Source organism: Puntigrus tetrazona, chromosome 5, assembly GCF_018831695.1.
Source record: "Puntigrus tetrazona isolate hp1 chromosome 5, ASM1883169v1, whole genome shotgun sequence".
Classification (NCBI taxonomy): domain Eukaryota; kingdom Metazoa; phylum Chordata; class Actinopteri; order Cypriniformes; family Cyprinidae; genus Puntigrus; species Puntigrus tetrazona.
The window spans coordinates 8,934,014-8,950,173 of NC_056703.1; the positions used below are offsets into that span (position 1 = coordinate 8,934,014).

Sequence of the window (16,160 nt, forward strand, 5' to 3'; positions counted from 1 at the left end):
TGGCTGGTCTATTTAAAACAGCAACTCCGAACAGAAAAGTGTTGTTTGATATCATCGGATCAGTTCCCTGCTCATTTTTTAATTGTCCTGAAAATGCTGACCTTCACAGGAAGGAAAAAGTACTAGAAAAATAAAGATTTAATTTCTAGCTTTAAGCTAATAAATAGTAAATGGATTTGTGCTTGATTGTCCTTGATACCCTACGCCACAGCAATGCTAATATTTCTCCATTTATTAAAATGCCATATTCAGAGACATGCTTGTTTTGAAACAACGTGCCGCGGATCGTATTTCCAAGCCAAAACAAGCACACCGACTCATTAAAGCAGTATTTTTTAAAGCGTCGTACAGTACGGGATGTTAAAGTGTAACAAATTGAAAGCAGCCTGAAAGAAACGACACAATGAAGGGATGTCGTAAGTGTAACCATGGCTACCGCGTTTCCAGACCCCTTGAGATCTACTTTGGTTTTAATCAAATGATCATTACGAGAGCGTTCGCTATTCTCTCTTTACGAGACACGTACAGCTCAGGTGTCATGCGGAGAGTTAAACTGTAATAAATGTTGACAAATTAGATCAGACTGCAGCAGATTACATGACAGCGGTGTAACCCTGTAGAGGACTATTAGACAGGCCTCCCTCCAGCTCGAAAGAAGATGACAGCCAGAACACTCATCTTGGTTATCTCTTTCTTCCTGTCCTCAGGCGCTTTATCTTTATACTTTGACAAGAGGTCAGCTAACGACCCCTCGATATGAAGTGGCGTATCTGTGAGAGCAAGCGGTCATTTTCTCTCCCCCATTTCCCACTTGTCTTTCCTCTCGCACTTTTGATAGATGATCTCTCTCTTTATGGAAAGTTTGAGACATCTGCTTGTTTCTCTCTTTCCGTCTCTCAGAAGGGGGGCTGCGCGCATATCTCCGGACAGTTACGGGTGGGTCAGGTGATTCTGGAGGTGAACGGCGTGTCGCTTAAAGGCATGGAGCACCGGGACGCAACTCGGGTCATCGCCGAGGCCTTTAAGACCAAAGACAAAGACTATGTCGACTTTTTGATCGCCGAGATCAACTCTGCTCTGTAGAAGTCGTCCCTCGAGAGTTTTGCTATTTTCCACTGCGAAGACCTTGCACTTTACGTCACGTCCACACAGAGGGGCTGAATGAGTCACGCTTGTCATATCTGAGTCACAGTTAGCTTAGAGTTCAAAAGCTGCAACACGCCCACCTTACGTCTGTGTTCTCGCTGTAAGAACACCTTCACTGAACCTCTGCAGAGCCGAGACTGTGGCTGATATGTTTGATAGGACGAGATCAGGGTTGTATCAAGTCTGTCAGATCTGTGCCATACACACACACACACACACACACACACTCTACCGTTAGGTTCGGGGTCTGTATGATTTCTTATGTTTCTCTTATGCTGTCTTATCTGTCTATATTTTAGTATATTTTACTTCGTATACCGTTGCTTATGGTATTTGTTGTTACATGATCATTTTTAATTCACTCCGATACGCCGATTTGGTGCTTGAAAAACATTTCTCATCATCAACGTTAAAAACGATACTTCTTTGTGGAAACCTTAAAAGTCGATACGAGCATTTTCAGGATTCTTTGATAAATTAAAAGTTCAAGAGAACAGCATTTATTTCATTTTGTTTTCTTTTTTTTTTTTATAAAACTAAAATTTTACTTTTTCAATCAATTTTAAAACATACCGACCCCAAACTTTTTAATGCTAGGGTTGCATCTATATATATATAATCAAATCCTTCATTACTTTCTGTTCATGTTTATTATAGCTAATACATATATACAGAAATATATTTATACGGAAATATATAAATATCTACAGATTTGCTATTACAGTTCTTAAAAGAAAATCACATATCATTTCAGTCGTAATATCAAATAGCATAGTCATTGTATGTTTGTTTGTTTTCACTCTTCGTTGATTCCAAAGGTCTTTATTTATTTATTTTTAATGAAAGGAACTGAATTCAGTGGAAGTAGTGAAATTAAGTGTTATTAATACGCTGTTGTAATATGTGAATGGAGATTTATTTCCGGACAGATGGAGCGAGGAGGAGGATTCGAGAGTATCGCACTGTTTTTTCATTCTGTTTTTTCTGTTCTTTTCCTCTCTGTCTCTCTCACAAAACCAAGCTCTTATATCAGTGTGCAAACTTCAAAGAGAGAAATAATGAAGAAATGCATAGAAGTATTTTTTTGAAGAGATTTGAAGAGATGTTCGGTGTCAGAATTATATGTAAATGCATGGCTCCTGATTATGCAACATACAGAGAGAGTTATTGTACATAGGTAAAATAATGTAAAGCTGTATATATTTTATTTATGTAATATATTTTTTGCACATACTGTTGATATAATGTTTTCAATGACTGCATCAAAAACATTAAAACCCTTAAATATGAAACCAAAACATCAATACTTAGAATAGTAACATAGAAGCATATTAGTTTCTCAACCCAGAGGTTGTTGTTCCCTTCAGATATTTAATTCATAAACCACATACCATTATCCAGACAGTCTGTCTCTAAGTTTATAAAGATTTGCTTTTTGTTCATTTGTTGCTTGTCATTTGTCGTACTTCGCAATGTGAAAAAAAAAACATAATATTGTAACTTTACAGGAACTAAATTATCGTAGACTTTCAAAACAACACCATATAAAGACAGCGCACAATCCGAGGGTATCAATATTATGCCTGAAATATTTATGATTTATGCCAAACTGGAAAAGAGACTTAAATAAATATTTAAAGACGGAATTAAATGTCTGCACTTATTATTATTATTATTATTTTTCCCCTTGGTGAAATCGTATTGTTATCAGCAAAAAATGTGTGCCTCTGTTATCTGATGAAGTTGTGCTTTGGCGCCCTCGTGTGTTCAAATGAAGCACATGGTTTTAATCTTAAATGTTTGCAATGACAGTACTATATCTAAATATATTATACCTCTACCTATTATACATACATAATGCAATTAATCAATCTTTTGTTTTTATAATATGACACCATTCAAAGTCGTGTAGGTCGTTTTAAACATTAGCAAAACATTATTTTAAACAAACAGGTCTGTGGATGATGCAGTCAATATGTGACTGCATTATGTATTGCAGTATCGAGAAAGACCAGCGATTTACGTGAGAATGTTACTGTTAGCTTTTAACACCATCATCCCATCACCCCTCCAGCCCAAATTAAAGGAATAGTTCACCCAAAAATGAACATACAAGACATTTTGAAGAAAGTTTGTAACCAGGCTGTTTTGGCTCACAGTTGATTTCTATAATAGGAAAATACTATGAAAGTCAAACTTTCTTCAAAATATCTTCATTTGTGTTCAGCAGAACAAAGACATTTATACAGGTTTGGGAATATTCTAGGGTGAATAAATGATGACAGAATTTTCATTTTTGGGGGAACTATTCCTTCAACTCAGCTCTCCGTGCCCGACTCCGTCTGTCAGTGGGTCACCAGCGTCCTGACCGGCAGGCGACAGCTAGTGAGGCTGGGAACATTTTCATCCAGCACCCATATAATAAGCACTGGAGCTCCTCAGGGCTGTGTTCTCTCCACACTGCTCTTCTCCCTCTACACCAACGACTGCACCTCTAAAGACCCCAAGCTCCTGAAGTTTGCAGATGACACCACACTCATTCAGTACAGTGACGAGTCTGCTTACAGACATGAGGTAAAAGAGCTGGCTGTCCGGTGCAGTCTCAACAACCTGGAGCTCAACGTGCTCAAAACGGTGGAGATGACGATGGTCTTCAGGAAGAAACCCTCTCTCCCCCCCACACAACACTATTATACTTTAATTTATTTAACAAAACATGCTTATTTACATTTTAAATTTGCGCATATCATACCTGTACATGCATACATGTCTATATATTATGTTTTTGCTATTTTGTACAATGTTTTTTTATGTCTTGTTGGAGCTTCTGTCACTTCTGTCATTTCTCTTATGTGTAAACATACCTGGCAATAAAGCTCATTCTGATTCTGAACATTAGATTATTACAACGAACACGAGTAGTTTTTTTCGTTCTTCATTTTTTTTCTTTTTTTCTTTCTGTTACATAATGGGCGTTCGGACGCACCTGTCACAAAATGAAATGAAAAATATTTGAACTAATGTGTATTTTCTATCTATCATATTTTGAAAAATAGAAAAATGTGTGCTGTGCGAGGCATGAAAATAATCAGAAGATGTTTAACAGAAGCCAGTTTATTGTACTATATGCACAAGACAATCGTTTGCACCTCTAATGTGTTAAACATGTTAAATATATTTGAATATGGCATATATATTTACACAGCAGGAATGTGTATTCTTAGCGTAAATAACAGATTATTACATAAAAAGCATTCATACTACATTGCTACGCAAGAAACGGTCGATATGCAAAAGAAAAATATAATATCAGCAAGGGAGGTTTTACTATATTAACAAAGTCTATATACACGACAAGTACTGTAACTATTGTTTCCAAGCCACGATATTAAAATAACACAAAGCAGTTGATATTCACAATGGGACATCCGGTATCAAACAGACACAATCATGCTTGGCAGACGCTGCATAGCAGGTCAAACTACTGATTCAATTCAAAATAGTTTTACAGAAAAGGAAACTCAAACTCAATTTGCTATGCTGTGTTCAAATAATCTTCTCTTATTATTTCATCTACCTAATGGTCAACTGGTCCCATATTACCAAAAATGGAGAACGACACCTAAATAATTCCTTATTTTTGATAATGACATTTGATACAATCTGAGGTTTACATTAAGGTGATTAATAAATATAACAGAGGCTATTAATGTAATATACTTTACTATAGCCTATCGCCGAGGGAAGTGCTGAAGGATGGCAGGCTGCCTGATATATTGATATTGTACTGATGTTGTATGGGTGTCTTAACGCTCATCTAGTAGGAGCACTGATGGCATCAGAACAGCGAGTCAGGCCCATGACGGCACTACATTCTACAAGGAAAGAAAGAAGCAGATTTGATTAGTGTTATAGTAAATTAATGGCTCTTTATTAAAAGTGCTAACTGCGATGGTAATGTTTTTTATATTATAAAAAATCCATTTAAAATGATAGCAGTCTGACCTTTTTTCTTGCCTTCATCACTTGTCTTCTTCGGGAAGCTGGTCCTCGGGGGCTGCGTTAGGGTCCAGGAAGTCTTGGTGCTGCAGATGCTTGAGGTACTTAACGGGAGTGATGGTGTGGGTGGAGCCTGCGAGGGAAGTCAGAAACACAATTAGGGCTTTTATTGGGACATGTTTAAGCATGTTTTATTTACATGCAGATCACTTATCAGCTAACATATTTTTTTTCTGTCACTTACTGAAGTGCATATTCACAGTCAAGACAAATGATGGTGTTTTTACAACCATAATCAATGTGTCTCACAGCAGAATGCTTTTGATGTTGAATAATTCATATTTTAGGTCAGCAAAAAATACACACTAACGTTTGGGACTGTAAGATGTTTTATGTTTTTATGGGTTAATTATTGGGTTATTAGTGTCACGCAAAGGAGGGTTTGGAAAAATAAATTGTTAAACAAATTGTTTTGGAGTCAGTGAGCAAATAAAGTAAAAATAAATGCATATTATAAGACAATGAAAGTGTTTTTTGAACTTGCACACATGACATCCTGTTTTTGGGAAAATATGAACATTTTATTATAAATAAAACTTTAAAATATTTTCAGATGTAATTAATTTCTCTTATGTCACGTTTTCAGTGTCACATGATCCTTAAGAACTCATTCTAATATGCTGATTTGGTTCTTAACAAACATGAACTATTATTAATATTTATATTATATATTTTTGTGGAAACGTAATTCATACAAAATATTTTCAATAATAATAATCTAATATTTAATGTTACTTTTTGTTATATTATGTGCTAAATAAAAAATATACAATTTAAATAAAAAAAAATCCCGAAGTGATCCTAGACTTTTGAACCGTTGTGCAGACAAAGAAGTCTGATCAGTATATCGCTTGGAATTTTTAAAGGCACAGTGGCACAAGGCAGAATTGTGTAATGCTATCTGTTGTAATGGTTGTCTCTGAAATAGTGAGTCAATGATAGTTCTGCAGAAAGGGCCCTTGAGCGCCGCAACCCACCGATGAGAGCTTCCCATTTGCCGTTGGCCTGTGTGACCTCATAGACGCAGCGCATCTCGCTGTAGGTCACCCCCCCAATGATGAAGACCATGATGCGTGGGCCGTTGCGTATCTCTCCTGGGCTCTTGTTTTTATGCCAGTTTCCATAGCGTGCGCTGAAAATGGACAGCAGTGGTATTATCACTAGATATTTGACAAGAAGATGTTGAATCCTGAATCCGTATGTTTGTGCGGGTATTTCTACCTGGTAGCTGTGGTCGTCTTTGAGGATGCTGTGCGCGTGGAGATGTAAGGGTACTGTTTTGGGTCGAGCTTGTCTTCAATGGCATCCTATCGTGGTGTAATTAGGAGAAATTGAAGTAAAAGAAAACTGACACATCTATAGCGAGGCAAGTACTGTTGGTTCAGCTCACCTCCATGATGTCTTTGACCAAAGGAGTCCATCGGGAGAGCTGGTATGTTTGCTCGCTGATTCTTTCCTTGCGGTCAGATTTCTTCCCTTTACGCGTGGTTGCTTGCTGTGGATACATATTTAAAGAGTTATGCACTTTATTCTGGTTGAATAAACTGATAATTACTTTCATGTCATGGCTGATATAAAGTAAACTAGAAATAAAATTGTTTTTGATACTACAGGTGAATGTGTGCTTTAAAATACAGTGTAATTTAAAAATTAAGTGATTTACAAAGGGTAACTACAATGTCAAAATAGCTGGAAATGATGACCATACACTGCCATTCAACAGTTTTGGGGTTAGTAAATACTTTTTAGTTAATAAATAAATACTTTTATTCAGCAAAGATGCATTAAATTGCTTGAAAGTGACAGAAATGTATAATATTGCAAATTATTAACATTCCATTTAAATGCTACCCTTTTAAAAAGTTATATTCATCAAAGAATTTTGTTAAAAAGTATCATATTATAACTGTTGGGGCACCAAATCAGCATATTCAAATGATTTCTGAAGGCTCTGGAGCAATGGTGCTGAAAATTGAGCTTTTTAAAATGGTCAGGGAATGTTTTGTGTGTATTAATGACCTCTGAAATGATGGGAACCCCCATATGGGCCATATTAGAGATGATGTCGCTGTCCTCTGGAGGGATCTGAGCATGCTGGAGGAGCTTACAGAGATTCTCCTCCGACACACCTATGAGACACGCACAGCCATCCAGGAATAATTACACACAATTATACACGTAATTATAGATTCTGAACTGGTTCTAAATCCTCGAAGCCCAGCATTACAGCATTATGACGGTTTTGCTCACTGTTGTGTGATATTAGTAATGAATGTGTGTACAAACTGTACATGTCAAACGTACCACCCCCATCTCACCCACACACAGCAAAACAGAAAGAGAATACAAAACGCTGGCCCTTCCGCAGCTCTCTCACCATTCTTGAGGAAGATGTAGAGCAGGATGATTCGGATTTTGTCCATGATGGTAACGTTGGCGTCCAGTAGGATGGGTACGATGGCTCTCATGGGATCTTTGATCTTCTCACCCTCTGCATCTGTGCCCATTGCGAGATCCTATCACAGAGCACACAAACACTTTTTAATATGACAGTTTGGTGCATAATGATCAACCCAAAATACGCTTTACCTGCTCGACACGGCACAGTTTGTCCACTGTACCCTGGTAATGCTTCATACAGTCTTCTGCTAAGTGCAGGTGAGTTGAATACTGCAAAAGTATAAAAGCACTATCAGCAATATTATCCCCTTGAATCAGTTCATATAAAACACGCAAAGGATCTCAGTACCTTGCTTAACTCTTTCTGGTACTGTGGCATCTTTTTAAGCATTTGGGAGAGCTCTTTCATGGTGGTCTGGAAGATACCAAAACGCTCTGTTAGTTATTGGCAATAATCAAGGAATTGCAGCTAAGGTCTGTTTAGTAATAAGTAACACACCTTCTCTCCTGTGTTCATCTTTTTGCTCGCAGAAAAGTCCTTAAGTGATTTAGTCACAGCCCTAAAAAAGGGAAAATATTTTCATTTTAATATATTATCATTCATATTATTAATTCAATTAGTTATAATTATTTCTTCTTTTAAAATCAGTGCATTTTCTGCCATTTTTTAATTTGTCAGTATACAACATTTATAATGTTACAAAAGATTGCAGTTTTGAAAGATCACACGACATTGAAGACTGGAGTAATGATTGGGCTTTGTCGTCACAGCAATAAAATATATTTTAAAATACCTAAAAATAGAAAACAGTTAAATAATTTTATTTCTATTTATACTACTTATTGGAAACAGCAATTATCAGCACCTTAGTATAAAACAGTATGCAATAATGTATTATGTGTAATACTGATACTTTATTTTCAGCATTTCAATTATTTCCTTAATTTTTACTAAAAATAAATGCCTTTGTAGATACATGATTTTAGAGCGAAAAAAAAAAAAACGTTTGGCAAAAGGCAATTTAAAACTAATTTAAACACTTTACTATCTACGCCACTATTGCTGTTGTAAGATGATCATCTTTTGCAGTGTTGACTAGCCCAATCACACAATGGTGGTTAGAGTTAAGTCTAAATAGCTTCTGCCAACAAAACAGGCTATTTGCATTTAGTGCAAATAGACACTACCTATTTGAAACTGTATTATACAATATTACTGCTTACCAAATAAATGCAGCATTGTTGAGAAAGGAACTTATTTAAAAAGCATTTACAACTATTTAAGACTGAACAGACTTACGTGGACACCTCTGCTATATGTTTATGTCTCAGAGTCATCCACAGGTCGTCGTCTTCATCCAACAGCACCTCCTTCATACGAGTGTCACCCATTCCACTGGTCTCATACCTGATTAACACACATGCGCCATCAGCATGTACAGCAGGATAACAGAAAGGAGATATTAAAGTCATGAACTTGGACTTGACCGAAGGTCAGATGAAAATTATCTGAGTGACCTAAGAGCACTATACAGATTAATTAAAAACCGTTGAAGTTATTACATGTAGACATCATTCTCAATGGGCAGCAGGTCATAGGCCATGGCCTGAAATGTGAGCTCGTGCAGAAGTGGCGTGACAGGGTCAAAACCCCGATCCAGAATCAATAGCTGGGAACGTGATTTATCAGGTCCCTATGAAAGAGAGAAAAAAAGAAAGAGACAAAGATGAAGCACAAAACAGTACAGCAAGAAATTAAAGCCGGACAGTGAGAAATTAAGGTCACTGGGGCCAGACAGAAGCAGTTTATTTTTATCATCCGAGACAAAATGTTGTGCTACGAGCTCTGAGACTCACCTCTCCCAGAGTGGGGTCATCTGCTTTGTAACCGTCCAGTTTGTCCTGAAGCATCTGGGCCAGGACTGCATTGTCTTTATACTCTCTTCATAACACAGCAACACATAATCAATCATGATGTAGACCATCGATGACTTTTTAGATGAAATCTAATCACTGTAACCTGTTTTTATATGATTTTTTTAAATAACAGTTGTATGCTTTTTTTATATTTCCTTTGCAGATGGCTGGTGATGCTTGGAGTTACGTCAGCAGATGGTGTTTATGAGAATGTTAAATTGATGGTAAGAAATTTGTGCGTGTGCTTGTTTCTCTCTCACCCTCTGTATCTAACAGCTGGGTACTCTTTCAGTGTGGAGCACAAGGTGGCTATTTGCTCTGCTAAACGCTCCAACACCTGATTCTTTACATCAGCTTTAAACGGGCTGTAGAAATCCTGGAAGGCATCTTGTTTGTCCACTGAGAACACCTGGGAACAACGTAATAAATACTGGTTTTTGACTACTATATTGTAGGGAAGTAGGCATCCTGACACAGATAGAGTCTTTCTCTAAAAACATAGTTTAAAACATCTTTCTGCTAAAATACGGGCTCAATAACGAATATAGATTTGAAATGCAAACAGTGCGTAATAACCAAGTCTATAAGTGCTTCTCTTTAATCTTACATGTTAGTTTATGGCACAATCAGCCCTAATTCCAACAGACTGACAGAACATTGTTTTTTATCGGCTCTGTCCAGTAAGACCACATGAACATAAACTGTTAAAAAATATGTTCTTCAGGTAACATGTTCTATCCCTAAATCAGTGGCTTTCAGCCTTTGTGAATTCAAGGCCCCTCACTGTCAAGACTATATATGAAGATATTTTTTTTTTCTATTGCTACTGCTGTAACAAAACAGCTAACATATTTAATAACAGAAACAGAAACTAGGAGTGACAAATTAATTAATTAAATAATTCAAACTATTATAAAACTTCACATTTTCAGAAACTTATCATTTTTAGTGCAGTCATTACAGGATAAAGGGTTTATTATTCTTATTATTATTTGGCTACAAACTACAAAAGTGTATACTCATTATAAAAATTCCTATTTTGTTTTTTCAAAAATAGGAAATGTCTAAATGTCTATAAAATAGAAAAATATGATGTCGGTTCACATCTTTAGCATATTTGATGACACATTTTAAATCCCCTTGGAAGTGTGCTGAGGCCTCCTAGTGCGTTCCAGCCCCCCTGATGTAGAACCACTTCTTCATATTTGCCTGAAACTATTAAGCGACCAACTCTACACAGGATATTATCATCCATTTTATTGGAATATTACCGATTCACAGCAGCAGTTTAAAGTCTGAGCCCGCTTGCTAATTTGTTTAATTGCCACAGTTAATTTTTACAAAGCAACTTCCTGTCCCACATCTCCCTGTGAAAATCAGCTAAAAGGTAAAAGTGAAGGCACTTCATCTACCACTGGGTTTATGTTAATGACTGTTATGTACCACGTTCTGTACATTCTGCATGTTTGGCCCAAAACATAGTTTTTAGATTAATCTAGCACCACATAATAACTACACGATCCTCTTTTCTTCCCTCAGCTTGACCTATAATCCATATCAGTGTTGTATCCCTCTCTCACTATCCTAACATACTAGCCTCAACACACTGCCCCATCTGTCACATGTACATATCCCTACTGACATCCAACTAAATTCCAACTCCACGCTCTCTTTCATTGGCTGGCCGGTGACTCATCAATAGGGCATTAGCCAATGGGGAGCAGGATTAGGGTTGGTGTAGGGAGGGCTGATTCGGCCACGCCTCAGGATTAATTATAGAGGGCAACAACAGAGGATTGGCGGCACACAGAAGGCCCAACCAAAGCTGCTCTCGAACGTTCCACCATGATACAACCCTTCCCCCAACATCTCCGTACATCCTTCTAAGCATCATCCCTTCTTTCTCGAGTCTCAGTGTGTAAAGTAGATGCTACTCACCTGTGATTCATAGGGCAGGAAGGCGATGTTAATCTCAGTCAGTGTCTTTACGGATTTAGAGGCACGGGATTTACTTATCAAGTTGAACATAGAGTCTGGAATTGCTAAAATCAAGAATAAAAAAGGGATCGAGTGATTTCCTAGATAAATGTCTAGTAGATGTGGTGGAAAAGAGTTGCTTACACCAAAAAAAACCCAAGCGTACTCACTGTCTGTGAAGAACACGTGTGCCCCTCTGTATATGGGATTTCGGGGATCTCTGAAGTCATTGATGAGTCCCTCAACTGACTGTTAGAAACACAGACATATATTATTTATTCATTTATAATAAAAAATCTTCCTTACAAACGTTTTTTAAAGTTTCTTATGCTGACCAGGGCTGATTTTTTTATTGATAAATCAAGTAAAAACATTAATACTGATTAATAACTGTTTGCTATTTTAAAATATATATTTTTAAGTTATTTATTCCTTTGATGGTGAAGCTGGATTTTCAGCAGTTATTACTACAGTCTTCAGTGTCACATGATCCTTTTGAGTTCTTTGAATGAATAGAATGTTCAAAAGAACAACATTTATTTCAAAATAGGAATCTTTCGTAACATTATAAATGTCTTTCCTGTTCCTCCATCAAATGAATGCATCCTTGCTGAAATTACTATTGCTAACATCATTGTATTGCATATCAGTAGCTATCATCTTGTGCATGCTGGGATATAATGCAAACCCCCATGTAAGATCTGTTTTATGACTAAAAATAAATTAGACAACTTACCTCATCCGATGGAGTAATGAGATATATGGCTTCCATGGTAGGAAGAGGCTCGCGTCGCTTGGTTATGTCCTCGACAACTGGAGAAATAATAGGAAATGGTTATGGAAAAATTGCTGTTTAATTTATACACCTAATTTGTTGCGTTTCTGCAGGAGTAAAACTCACTTGTTATTCCCTCAGACATAATATCTGTCATTTTACAGCATGATGAGACCATTCTCATGCTGAGCTTGTCCACCACCAAAACCTGAAGGAGAACAGCATGCATTATAGAACAACACAAAGACCAGTTTAACACTACATGTCTTAAATTTGCCAACATGGGATGATTCTGGGTCTATTTAAGGCTGTTTTAGGTGTGATTAATTTCAAGATTCTTTTTTATCATGCTGCACAGACTAAATAAAGATTGTGTTTTGACACAAACAAAAACACATCAACTTTTTCATTATCGCTGACATGTTCTTCAGATAAATTGATGGTGATGGATGCGTACCTTCCATTCTCCCTTCTTCTTCACCTTCTTAATGACATCGTTCATAATCTCTGTATAGCACAAAAAAAAAAACATGAAAAAAATGTGATTTCCTTTAAACGGAGAAAGCAAAAAACACAATGTTCAGGGAAAATATCAATATTTTTAATGCAAGAGATGGAGCAAATCCAAATTTGTCCAAATCTAAGTCAAGATTAGAGGAGACTTTGCGAAACTCAAATGCCAGCAAAGACCTTAATTAAGAAGAGATTTTATATAATGACTGTAAAACAAAACCTTACATAAAGATTTTCGTTCTCTAGCCCTGGTCCTTCCATTGTGACTGTAGTACTGATGTGTAATGCTGTATATGTTAGAATTGAAAAATTAATTTGAAATAATGACACCATTGACTGAGACAGATATCCAGATGAAATTCAAAATTTTTACATATGTTAAGAATATTAAACAAATAGGCATTTAAATATACAGTGTATGACTGTGATATTGGTAGCATATCTGCCTTACTTTAAATATATCTGAGAGAATGTCACTTCAAATATATCTGTGCTAAAACACTGCATAATCATACACTTTCCCTGACAGACTTTTTCTTTCACACAGTCCACTGAGACAACTACGCAGAGCTTGCCAAAAGTATCAGGTAGAGGTGTTGCTGAGTCTAGAACTTCTCTCCTTTTTTAATAAAATATGTTTTTAACAGCAAAATACCCTCTGCAGGGACTAAAGAACATGGGTTTGGGCTGGATTTATTATTATAACATAACGGTTTGCTGCTTAGCATCACATTTAAGTATGACATGAGGATGATTTGGCTTAACGATTTTTTTTTCCTTTTCGCACTAATGATACTCAATTCAAGTTTACGATACAAACCACTGCAAAGCAGCTTTACAGGAAATTTATTGGAAATGTATTATTATTATTAAGTGTATATATTGTAGAAATGTAATGTTTTAAATAATGGCAAAATTAGGTAATTCTGTATTGTATATAAGAAGTTAATGTTATGAAACCACTTAATATAAAAGAAATTAAATATACCATTCGTGTTTTTTATGACACCAGAAAATGAAATGATCAACTTGATTTGTTCGTTTTAATGATATATATTGTGTGGTGAGAGAGACCCAGCAATCGCAGGCCTAATCTCTTCCCAATCCTCTTACACCACCAGCCTCTCTATTTTTGTTCTCTCTTTCTCCTGCTCTTTGCCACTCCTTTTTTTTTCTTCTTTTTCTCACCCTCTTTCTCTCTTTGTATCTCTCTGCCACTGGATGTGAGCACAGTGGACCTGAATCATTTTTGCAGCCCTTTTAAAAGCTCCATTGAATGGCGAGATCCCAAACGCAACAGCTTCCTGCAGTCATATAACACATTTCACAGCTATTGACGCTGGATCTGTCAGTTCTAACACCCAGAGGTGTTGTTGCATTAAAATAAACTTGCGATGCGCCTCGCAGGCTATTACTGAAATCGTGGAACAACAAATCAACATCCAGTCTGGAGAAATTTCTGTTCATAAAAAAGCTGCTGGTGAGATTAAAAAGGCCGGAAACTGGATTGAAAGGTTTTAGATACTTGCAGACCAAAAAAAAAAAAAATTTATAAATAAATAATAATTATATATATATAATAGTATAAACCAATATGTCCAAATACATGAATGGACAAATTTGATATATGCCTATTATGTATATATCAAATGATGTGTCATTATTTCCTGATGTTGATGAATATGTAGTCCTTTATCTACACATTTTCAAAATTAACAAATATTCACATCTGATTGTTTTTCCTCAGAATATTGAGGATTCAATCAAGCGCTATATATGGCAACAGAAACAAAAAGAAAGAATGACACAATTCAGACGGCAAGAAGTGAAGTCTGGCTGTGATGAAAACGATCAGAAAGAGAATTATAAACGCTGCAAATCTCGTCAAGCCTCATGGTTGCATTTAGAGCCAGAAAATATCCGGGGCTACAAAAAAGTACATTTTTGAAACTGCTATGTCAACAATGCAAGGGATGGAGTTAGAAATGACAGACATAAAAAGCATCATTAACACAGCCCTTGTTTAATAACAAAAACAAATTCATGCCTGTATTATTATATTCAACTCTTTGTGCTTCACCCAACAGCACCATGAGCCTCCCCTCATATCTAGATCCTTAATCCCACAGAACTACACAGATTACTGTGCATCTCCAATCTCCAGTGTGCTTTTAGCTGCATCATATAATATAATACAATATAACATGACTGTTAAATGATAATAAACGAGGAAGAGCAGGAAGAGCATGCTGGTGAATGAACAGTGTAATAGCGTTTCATTCAACGTGTAAAACACACAAGTGCAAACTTCCAAGAAATTAGTAATGCCACAAGTTAGAAATAGCTGAAATATCACTTTTAAATATATCGAAAATGTAGCCCTACATCAACTTGGACAAAACATGACTTACTTTCTCCGACAATCGCCTTCAGCCCCAGAGATGCCATGTCGTGTCCTGTTCTCTGCCGGTGTGTCGGACTCGCGGGGCGCGCGCGCGCTCAGAGCTCGCGTCGACGCCTAATCCCGGCGCACGCCTCCGCAGCTCCGCCGTTCACATACGATGCATGTCTTTTAAACCATACACACACGTTCGCGCGCGTTAAGCACAACCTTCCAGCAGCTTCTGACATGTTTTGATGAAGCGTTGACTGTTTCTGCGAGCGTTTTTTTGCTCATGTTTTGGGGTATTGCTATGAAAGCGCGGGATTTTAAATTCACGCCAGGAAAAACTTACGTTTGGGCAATAATTTTGTTACAATTCATTTACCGTAGTAGTGCGTTTCTGTAAGAATACCAGAAATTAGCGCAAACGCCCGCTAGAGGGCGACATCGTCTTTGTATTCCGCCCAAAGCTTCAGAGAAACGCTTCATTAGTTTATTTTAATGTATTTCAAAATGTATTTAAATCTACCCATATTTTTTTGTAATGTTTAGCTTATTATTTCGTACATGAAAAAAGTGCATTTCAGTTGTTTTGCTTCAGCAAAGTGGCAGACTAAAATAAAATAAATCAATATTTTTTCCAAAACAAGTTATTTTGTCAGAATAAGCTGAATAAAATTGTACGTTTTATCTATATTGTTTTGGCAACGTTGTATACATTTTTGTTTTGCGTCTTAAAAACGATTCAACCAAGTGATTCGATTCTTGCGAATCTTTCGAAACATTTTAGGCTCGACTTTAAACAACCTGAATCAAAGACAAAAACTTAATTATGGGTTTAATTTACGTCATTATTTTGCATATACCCCTTGTTTCGCTTAGAATCATACACCCATCGTCCCAGTGTGCACACTCTCCAACCTATCTGCCCTAAATAGTATTGCAAATGACTCAAATCCTAGTATGTAGGAAGGATAGTATGGTCATTTT

The 16,160-nt window shown here is 36.6% G+C and overlaps 2 protein-coding genes across 2 annotated transcripts in view; one reads left to right on the forward strand and one right to left on the reverse strand.

The window, feature by feature from the left end:
• whrnb (whirlin b) overlaps nt 1–4,059 on the forward strand; it is a 51,091-nt gene extending 47,032 nt beyond the window's left edge. Inside the window, exon 12 of the mRNA XM_043240078.1 lies at nt 901–4,059. Within this exon, the coding sequence (XP_043096013.1) occupies nt 901–1,083 (183 nt within the window). The 3' untranslated portion in view covers nt 1,084–4,059. The remainder of the gene's footprint in view (nt 1–900) is intronic.
• A 181-nt stretch (nt 4,060–4,240) lies between these two features.
• On the reverse strand, nt 4,241–15,365 carry stxbp1b (syntaxin binding protein 1b). Its single transcript, XM_043238499.1, has 20 exons — nt 15,199–15,365; nt 12,732–12,781; nt 12,401–12,482; nt 12,236–12,312; nt 11,670–11,748; nt 11,461–11,564; nt 9,783–9,931; nt 9,463–9,547; nt 9,169–9,299; nt 8,906–9,013; nt 8,105–8,165; nt 7,955–8,020; nt 7,795–7,875; nt 7,583–7,721; nt 7,225–7,334; nt 6,596–6,700; nt 6,427–6,512; nt 6,183–6,337; nt 5,152–5,278; nt 4,241–5,021 (listed from the first exon to the last, which is right to left on the reverse strand). The coding sequence occupies exons 1-19, from the start codon at nt 15,233–15,235 to the stop codon at nt 5,169–5,171; spliced, it is 1,815 nt and encodes a 604-aa protein (XP_043094434.1). The 5' UTR covers nt 15,236–15,365; the 3' UTR covers nt 4,241–5,021; nt 5,152–5,168.
• Between the last annotated feature and the right edge of the window lie 795 nt (nt 15,366–16,160).